The 10,297-nt window shown below is 46.9% G+C and overlaps 1 protein-coding gene across 3 annotated transcripts in view; it reads right to left on the bottom strand.

Moving 5' to 3' along the window:
- Nucleotides 1-552: 552 nt before the first annotated feature.
- Nucleotides 553-10,297, bottom strand: part of SLC8B1 (solute carrier family 8 member B1) — a 348,368-nt gene continuing 338,623 nt past the window's right edge. For all 3 annotated transcript variants that reach the window (XM_069619233.1, XM_069619235.1, XM_069619234.1), the window contains 2 exons: nt 5,850-5,914; nt 553-2,349 (listed from right to left, as the gene is read on the bottom strand). In XM_069619233.1, the coding sequence (XP_069475334.1) occupies nt 2,155-2,349; nt 5,850-5,914 (260 nt within the window). In that variant the 3' untranslated portion in view covers nt 553-2,154. The remainder of the gene's footprint in view (nt 2,350-5,849; nt 5,915-10,297) is intronic.

Here is a 10,297-nt window from a genome sequence, read left to right as displayed (position 1 = left end):
GCACAGCCCTGTTTGCTTCCATAGACTGAAGACCCCAGATACCAGTGTCAATAGACGTCAGTGCTGCTGCACACCACTACATAGACCTTGCGCAGATCCATCACTGTGTCTGAGTCAGCATCTGTAGCACTATTGCTATTGCAGTTCTTGTGACGAGACACAGGCATACCGCTTTAAATGAATTTCAATAATGACTTGCAACATTGCCTGCTATTTCAGTTCCTCATATAGGGGCGATACCTTGCATGCAATTTGATCTGCAATGGATCCTACTAGTGCAGGTACTCTCTTTGCTCAACAAATGCACTTTAAACGTGACTTGCTACATCCCCAGACAGTTTCATAATGATTAACGTGCTCTGCCAATGTTCCTCACCCCCAACCAACACCCCCTCTCTAGCCTAGTACTGGGAGTACATAGTCATGCTATAAAAATGCAATCATTGCCCACATCACAGTTTTTTTGTCCCAATAAAGCCAGTGGACCTCTGCAGCACCCCAGCATCTCAGGTCACGGTCTTGGTAAATACATCACAAAATGAGGCCTTAGACTGAACCATAAACACATTTTAATAAAAAGTGAAACTATCATAATCATTTTAAAATACAGAGATGTTGCCTAGCCGGTAAAGGATTCACAGTTGTGTGAAAAAGCACTTCCCTTTGTACACCAGAGCTGCAGTGAGGATATTAAAAATCACATCTGGAGAAAAGTAGAAATCCACATTTCTGTCCCGGAGAAGAGACAATGAAGCGGGCGTACTCTATTAGCTACATTGTCAGCTTTGGAACCAAGAGACTGGAGTCCCATTCCCAGTTTATTTGCCAATGCTTGGTGTGCTTAAAAACATGCTGGAAGTCATAATGATCAGAGAAATCAATGTGCTCCAAGTGTATTAAGCCTTGAATCACCAAAAGCTGGTTACGTTTGCAGTGTTGCATTCTACAAATCCAATAAGTCATGTGTGTACTTCATTGTATAAAGTCCAGCCACTTAGCCTCTCCTGTACCAATATCTCATGACCACAGTCCGGTGCATGGGAAGCAACCCCTGTCACACCTATTTCTCCTGGCCAGGGTCAGATGAGGTGGTGGTGGCATCTCATGCGCGATCGCCCCTGACCCCATTCACGTGAGACAGGGGTCACTACCATGCACTATCGCCTGACCAAGGACAGCTGAGCTGGTGCTTCACCCACCCTGTATTCTTCTGTAGCAGATTAGCTTGGGGGCGCTTCTTCTGCAAGGATATTTACTGTCCCCGGTCTGTGGCGTAGATAATAAAGCACTTTCTGTTCTTAACTGATTTTGTAGTATGATTCTGTTACATCACAGTTATGTAACAGTAGATAAGCACTATCCCTTTGTTCACCATTGTCCTGAGCTTGACAAACAGGTGTCTACAGCTTGAGGGAAGCTTCAGCAAAACCTTTGAGGAAATACTAAAGAGCTTTCAAGTAAAAGGCAACATTTGGACATGGAATGCTAAAGGGAGACATTCTAACCCTGAAAACTTTGCACCCCCTGGTGGTGCAAACAGGTCTATCCCTGCCTATTTATAGCAGCTTCCAGGTCCAGGAATAGCCCACTGAAGGTTGGCACTGTTAAAATCGCTGAAACATAAAATCCAGCTCCCTTTCATCAACCACTCACCTCCTTCCCCATCTAACGAGAGGTTCCCACTGGGACCTTTGGATTTAAAAACATTAGCATTGATCAGCTAATCACAGAACAAGTCCTAATAAATATAAAATCTGTTGCATAGAATTTTCCCTTTTTACCTTGAGAATAGTTCCCCCTGAGTTTAGTGAGTGGTTAGCACTCCATCTGCCAGTATGTGGTTGCTGGTTCCCAGGATCCGGCCATGAGGACATCCACTAATCTTCAACTCTGAGCAGATACAAAGTATGTCAGTGCCCCCTCCCAAATACGCGTATGGTTGAAGACCATATTTAAGCACCCAATGTCTTCAACAAGGCTTTTATCTCCCTTAGAGTTTTAGTGATCCTGAAGTCCTGAAGGTCTTTCATAGTCGTATCGCTTCCAGCAACTCCCTGTGTCACCAGAAGCAAACATGGCAGTGCAAGGATGGATGCCAAGGCCCGATTTGGGCACGTAGTCGGAAGTTCTGTATAAACCAGTCTTAAACCTGGCTCATAAAACATTGAGCTTTATGATGTCAAACTCTGTCAGCAGGGCTACCAGGAGGAAGATCAAGTAGAAAAGGACCAGGCCCACACCGTAGGTCCGGTTCAGGTGGAAACGCAGCATGGGCACCACAATCAACGAGATCACCAGACTTAGGCCCAGGGCCCCAGCCAGTATCCACGTCAATCCTTCATGATGCAGCTGTGGAGGTAAAAATGGAAAAGGTGATGTCAAAGATTAAAACCACTGGAAACCACGTACCCTTTACAGTCAGTAAGCAGAGACTTCTTGCCCAAATAGGTAAGGCGCCCCCCCCCCCACACACATCCTCCAGCAAAATAGATCCAAACTATCAACCGGGTTTAGAAGGAGAGAGGCATGTAAGAAAGATCTGTGAGGGGGCTGGGTCTGTAAGGGACAAACCGCTGTGTACAGGAGGTGTGGGGTGTAAGGTGTCTCTGACCCATTGCATCACCAACCCAGCAAATCCATCACATCCCCACCCTCCACCGATCTCCAGAATCAATCCAAATATAAATCAAAACTGCAGCTCATCAGAAATAAAAAACACAGTCTTTCCAAGACATCTTAACTTCTGTATAGTTGTGAAATCATGCTGCTGCCTGCCCCTGTGAGCATTTTACATATGCCATAAGTGAAACAGAGCCTGCCACAGCACTTTGTGCAGACGAGGCACGCTGGTTAATATAGCGATTGCCACGTTACACAACCACAGTGTCCTACGAAAACTGCATTAGTACTTGTAAATGGAGTCTTTCTAAACTCTGCAGTTTAACAAGCCAACATTATTGTGATGTAGGAGCTCAATTTTACCAACGCACAAGGGGTTAAATTCCTTAAGAAAACGTAGCTAAATTATGCAGCCCCGACAGTAAGATGCAAAGCAATTACGAAAGTAATATGTGCTCTCATGGAAGTTTGTGTAGGATCAGGCTGGGGAACAACAGAACACTTGATACGGAAAGTATGAGGTTCAATGCTTTATTGTTCTTGCAGGAGTGGCTGGATGCCCACTGTCACTTCGGGACAGAGGGACCAAGAATTGTGCAAAGACCATGTAGCTTCAAAAAGTAAGAAGAGCAAAACAGTCAGGATGGGCTTCTCCAGGTATATGTCTTTCCCGCCGGATGCGGGAACTAGGCCCTTCCCTTGGGCTCTGGTATTTAAGTTCCTGTTCTCAGAGTTACCGGGAGGTTGCACCAGCTCGGTCTTCTCTGGCAATGCAGAATCACAGGGTAACTGAACCCTTTTCTTTACCAAGTTCTTAAAGTTACAAAGAAATTGCACCACCTCCCCCTTCCCCACCATTACATGCTCATGAGGTTCACAAACACTGCTATTTATACGTATCTAGCTGAGGGATGTACAGAGTTCTCTACCCCAGAACTAATGCAGTTGCCAAGCTACATTAATTGTGGGGAGGGAGGGAGGGAGGGTCCTTTGGGCAGGGTGACAGACCCCAGGACTTTGGCCCCTTCCTCTCTCCGTACTGATTGTACTCTCCTTGGCCCAGTCTCAATTCTCCTCGTACAGTATGGACCTGCCTACGGCCACCCTGGACACCCAAACCGGTCTATTTTGGCCAAACAGGCACTGGTCCTCCTCGCTGTTTTCCTTACCATTTGATATCCTCTGCTTCCTCCTCATTACCCAAGTACCACATTTCTCTGCTCTCGGCATGGATTCCTTTTCACTCTCTGGCTCTGATGCTCTTCCCTTCTTTACCAGGGAGACTTTCTCTCTGCCGGATTCCCCTTCTTGCCACTTACCCTTCCAGTCCTGATGCCATGGACTCTTTTCATAGATCGTTATGTTACCACCTACTTCCCCCACCCCTCTTGAAATTAACCCCTCATTACCCTCTTCTGGTGTGACCTTCGCTTCGCCACTCCTGATGTTCCCACCCCCTTCTGAACTCCTGATGTCACTACCACCTTTAGTACTATTGGCTTCATCTTTACCCCTTAAGCCATCCCATCTCCAGTCTCCTCCACTCCTGTAGCCTTCTGGTCTTTCGCCACCTTCCAGCCACCTGTCTTCTTGAAATGCGAACCAACTGCTACTATAGTCCACATTCAGCAACCGGGAGAGGGTGTATCTATACAGGGGTCCCTCCTCCCAGCCACTTTGGTACCACCTCCTACCTTTAAAGTCTTGATGCTATTTCCTCCTTCCCCACCCCTCTTGATATTAGCACCTCCTTATCCTCTACTGCCTTGACCTTCCACTTCATTGCCACTCCTGATGTTCCCACACCCTTCTGTACTCCTGATGTCACTACCTCCTTTGCTACTATCACCTTCTTCCTCACACCTTTTAGTCCCTTCAGCTCTTTCTACCTCCTCCAGCCGCCTCGTCGACAGTCTCCTCTACTCCTGTTGCCTCCTGGTCTTTTGCCACCTTTCAGCCTTTGACCTTCTTCAAATGTGAGACAACGGCTACTATAGACCGCACTTGGCAGCTGGGGCAGGCCTTTTTATACTCTGCCCCTCCTCCTCCGGGGGGTTGTTTTTCACTGAATTTGAACTGGGGATGATCTAGGTTCAGGGCATGGGACCAAGCTTATATCTCACCTGTCCACTATCTTGGATTTTGCGGCTGCTGGCACAGTTGGGCAATGGGTGTTTCTAGCATGTGATTTCAGAGTGAGAACCACTCCAGGTTAAGTTTTCCAATTCTTCTGAATCATTTGTGATGCTGGGCAAGTGGGAAAATGGATACAATGTTTCTCTGGCATGGGATTTGCTTGCAGTGGTTCAATGGCAATGTAGCTTTACTTCTGGCAAGAAAGAGCTTTGTGCTCACTTGCCTGGGGAGATGGAACCTAGTGACTTGCCACCTCTGGCAAGGGAGTGTGAATGTCTGCTACCCAATGCTAGGGGCCAAGGCAAGGTGAGCAAAAAATCCTCCTCATGTCACCTCGAACCCAAGAGCCAGTTGGTCTGGTTGGCATCTGGCCCAGAGCCACTCTCCTGTCGGTCCCCAGGCATAGGAGCCTGTCACACCACTTACATGAACTACACAGGACTTCTAGAACACAAAAGAGGTGAGTAGCTATTCTCTGGGCCAAGATGAATTGGTAACAGAATATGTTCAAAGGACCATTGTAGGAGGACCAAGTAGTTCAGACCCTATCTTCAAGAAAAACAGAGTTACAGGAATACAGCCCCCTGCTACCTATATGCAAAATCACTCTGCCACAGTGTATTTATAGCACCCCAGTGGACGTCCTTAGCATTTCTGTTGTTGCTTCTTGGCTCCAATGTTCTCATTGGTTTACTTCAGGACAGACAGAACTTTCAATCTTCGATTTGTGGCATTCTTGTCTAAACTAGCATACAATGATGATTTGTTTCATAAAAAAGCATGGAAGGAATGTGAGATTAAGGGCAACCAATATGGTCGGAACCATGGGATAATGTACAGCACAACCTGGCCATATCATTTGAACCATTCAGAGGAGCGAGATCTAACCGGCCCAAATAATTGTCTGATGGACAGGAGGGTGGTCTGGCCAGTTCATAAAATTTCAAGCACAGGAAAGTGTGAGATCTGACTAACTCCTATAACGTAAACCTTGGGAATTAGTAAAATAGGACTTTCCTATACCATTAGAACAACAGAAATGGGTGTGGTTTGGCCTGATAATGTTATAAGCACAGAAACAATCTAGCACTTACCGCAAGAACAGTCTTCTCCCTGGACATCTGGAGCAGGCATCCAAGACCCACACCAACCAGCACATCTGGAGATGGGGTCAAGAATACAACAAGATCGTACAACCACGGAAGGAGGAACATACAATCTCCTGAGGGTACACGTGTGTTGTTGGCATTGATCCAGCTATTGCATCCACCCTAAGAGCTCAGATCCCTCACCCTCAGAGCGACCATTCACTGTCCAAAGATAAACCAGCATAGAACAGGGTCTGCCGGTAAACAAGATAAAGGTCAAAGGTAGGGTATAAACCACAGGCCCACAGAAACCCACACAGTAGTCACAGCCACTCCAATGGTGCACTCCAACAGTCTACTTCCTCATAATGACCATAGACTACTTTATCGCCCCACATACAGACAGACCAGATCCATCTCATGGTACACTTGATACCCCCAAAATCAGACTGTCCCAAGGACTCCCATAGGTGCACTTCACAGGGGCTCCATAATTGAATATGATTAGGGTTCTCCCATGGACCTTCGGTGCAGTCTCAACAGTGTCTTCCCATTGTACCCTCTACCCCCCCCCCGCCATAAAAACTGGCTAGGGTGCCTTGTGATACACTCCACATTACCCCATATAAACTAGCTAGCCCCCTGTCTCCCTTGGTGCACGCTGAATCTAGCCATAGACACTGGCTAGGCCATCTATGGTGGGCTCACATGCCCTAGCGCGCATATACGAAATGACTGATCTCATTAGTGCACCCTAAAACCTTTCTTTGAACTATCACATTGACTAGAGTCCCTACTATGGGACTGGGAGAGACGTTTTCTCTTGAAGACGGACCTGGTTCTTCCCATATTGCACTCACTAAGAGCTCCTTTTATATTTGGCAAAGTAATAATTATTACCCATTGTACAGACTGAGCCAGACAGCTCCATACATACAGACTGAACAAGGGTCATTCAATGAAGCATTTTACACAGGGCTTGCCAATTCAAATACAGAATGTCTATGATCATTACCATATGGCACTCTACAGCCCCTTATACAGGTAGACTAGAATCCTTTTAAAATGACCCCAATAGCGCCCCTCAGATAGACTGACAATGGTCCCTCTTTAGGAGCATTGCAGAGCTCTACTACTAACTGAACAGGGCCTTTCACGTGACATGACCCTCTCCTCTGGGGCTCCTTTCTCAGACTGCACAGCGCTGCTTCCTTCGTCCACTTCCTAGGAGCTTCCTCATTAATATTGACAAACCAGGGTGCAATCCTTCTATGAATATGAAAGGGCTCCTCTGAGGGTTTACCAGCTGATGGTTCCCACTAAAGACTGATCTGTACCACAGCATGATTTCTGCCAATATGTGCTGATCCCTGCCAAACGAGAGAATCTTACAATTTCCAGAGTTTGGGCAGCGGTCTCATTCCAGGATTCATCTCAGAGGGTGTACTGTAGATCGGGACCAATAAAAGTTAAATCGACGCAGCACCACACACTATTCTTCATGTGAAGAGACTAGAGGTCCTGTGAGGGTGCTGTGAAGGCATCATGAAGCAACCAGACAACAGATTGAAAGTTCAAACAAAAGATCTTTGTTAACTCAAAAGTCAAGATGGTGTAAGGCTCAACCTGCCCTATACTAAGGCGGGATTCCCCTACCTAAATAAACTAAGGATAGTCTGAGTCAGTAAGTTCAACCTAAAGGTCTGTCTGTGTCCAAAACCTATACTTGCCCTCACAACTAAAGCTAAACAATGTGCAGGGATATCAGCAACCAAATAAACAGTGTTCAAACAAAAGTTCTAAGCTTCTTCGAGCTCCTGGCTCCCTTCCAAGTTCAAGACATTTACAAATAATGTTGTCTTCGTTTCCTTCCCCAAGTTCAACCCAGTTTCACAAAAAAGATCTCGGGGTTCCTTTTCCCCCGAGTAGGAAGCTCTTCTGGCTTCAAATTCACAGTCAAATCAGCTTGCTTGGTTTGCCCTTGAACAATCTTAGGCCAAACTGCCTCAGCCTCTTGACTCCCCTTGGTTTACTCCAAGTAAGGGTTTCTTGGTCTAGGCGCAGTTGGTGGACCACATGGTGCAGCCATCACAGGTTGCGCAACCGATAAAGCTTGACACTTTGCAACAGTTGATTCTTTCTCATACGACTTCCTTGACAACACAGGTTTTCTTTTTGTCATAAATCCACACATGCTTCTGGTTCACTTTAACGGCTTCTTGCCTTTACCAACATGCGACTCTAAGACACTGTCCTTTGTGGTATTTCTCCTGGTTACTACTTTGCATTCACACTCCAATAGTGTTTTGCTTTTTACTTGTTTCACTTTGTTTGCAAATACTGTCTCTTTAAATTCATCTCATTCGCAAATGCACATCACTTGCTGTTCCATTCATACGATATTCACATATCTTTTCCACTGTTCAGCATTCAAAACTCATGACGTGCTTGACATCTTGTTCGGTATTTAATAGTTTACATTTGGTCTCCAGACCCATTTGTCAAGTATTTTCACTTGATCAGCATCCTCCGTTCTACACACCATGCCCCTGGAGCGCCTCGGTCTGAGCGATCCTTCGCTGTCACTCACCAGTGTGCGGCCGCTCCTCTGGATGCTCTGGTTTCGCTCTTGGGTTTTCGTTTGCGCCTCTCTCACTTCTGGGGAGCCCCAGCAAGCAGAGCTTGCTTCCTCCAGGCTCTCCTCCAGCTGTCAGCAGTGTCGGGGAAGTCTTGTGTTCCCCACTCCAAACTAGGAACAAGCGGCATAGGGCTCTGTACAGCTTCCGACCCTCTCGCAGCCTGCTCTGGCCTCGGTGTCTTTCTGGCTTTGCTGCAGTAGTCGGCATCCTTTTCGCTGGCCCATATTCTGCCTGCTCCAACTCGGATTGCCGCACTCTCCTGCCCAGCTGGATCTTAATCTTGTTCTGGATCTCCTCCCCTCCTCTGCTTCTGATCCCTACTTTTATACACCTGCAACCATTTAACAGGTTGCAGGTGTGAGCTCTTAGCTCTAATTGCCTGACCATAGTTATTGGGACATGCCTGACCCTCACAACAGTCTTCAGGCCTCTGCCTCTTCCTCGTCTCAGCACCAAAATGGTGAAATGACAAGTTAGTGTGTACTACTCCTAGTCGCCTCTTCCTCGTCTCAGTACTATGGTGATATGAATGTGGGACAGTGGGTGTATGCAAGAGAGGGTAAGAGCGATAACCTATAAAGGTCGGAGGAGGGTGGGGTGTACTCTGACAGATTCTATATTTTATTTGAGGGTTTAAATGTAGGTCTAGTCTATCCACATAAGGAGGGTTTCTCCATCTTGTTTTCTTTCTTGTCCTTCTATTGGAATGATCTATCTGGGGTCAATTTTCCCAGGGAGAAAGGGAGGGGGGTTTAAAATACCATATGAAGGCTTCAGGGACTGATTTTTCATTGTAAAAGGGAAACGGGGAATACCATGTCTTGCCTGAGGGCAAGGACCCTCCAACTCAGGTGATCCTCCCTTGCATCTCCACCCCCAGGGTCAGGATCCAAAAGCAATGGCCTTTCTCTGGCCACCGGAGAGGAAGATCCAAAGGGAGTAGATGTGAGGACACCCTCAGGTTTCTCACAGTGCACAGACTCATAGGGCCACAAGATAAATAACCCAACTAAGATGAACCGTGAGCAATGTGGTATGAATCTGAGGATGCCATCCCTTGAACAATAGTATCCTGGTAGTGGTGCACCGAGGGAGCATCAGATGGTGGAGGAAACCCTTATGGGATTTCGGATGACTATCTTCAGAAAACTGAGAAACCAGAAGGTGTCTCACCCACTAGTCCCCAGGGATCTGTCATCCAGGTGGCCCAGACACGACCATCGCTTTTGGATCAAGTTCCTGGGGGTGGACCAGTGAGGGAGGATCACCTGGGTGGGGGGGGGGGTCTTCGAGGAGTGGGAAACTGGATGGTGAGATGCGGTATACCCTTCCCTATAACACCTTTACCCCATCCTGCCAGGTAGGATATTTAGGAACTCTAACCCCCCTTCCCCTTTACAACCCAAACACATTCTCATGGACAGTGCGCTGAGAGAGAAAACAGACTAACACCCGAGCAGTATACTTGACGTGTCCCAATGCAATGGTCAGGCAATTACTGACCATTAAATGCACACACACTTGACTCCCATTAAGCTTCCCCACACAGATAAAAGGCAGAGCACGAGAGCACACTCTAAGAGATGTAAAGCAAATGAGGAGTTGGCAGTTGAATGAGGTGAAACACGGCAAAACAGAAGGGGATCACAAGGAGGGAAGTTCCCTTGAGCTTTTTCGATATTGGTTTAGAACCTCGAGAATAGAAAACGTAAGGCCAGTAAACCAGGGTGAAGAATCCTGCATTTTGTGTCAGATACCCGGGGTCCTCCCTCGTCAATAATCAAGGCAGGGAGAACCACCAGCCGCCCTGGTACC

This window comes from Ambystoma mexicanum, chromosome 10 (assembly GCF_040938575.1).
Source record: "Ambystoma mexicanum isolate Mex_15411 chromosome 10, UKY_AmexF1_1, whole genome shotgun sequence".
NCBI lineage: Eukaryota > Metazoa > Chordata > Amphibia > Caudata > Ambystomatidae > Ambystoma > Ambystoma mexicanum.
This window is presented reverse-complemented; position numbering and strand designations above follow the sequence as displayed.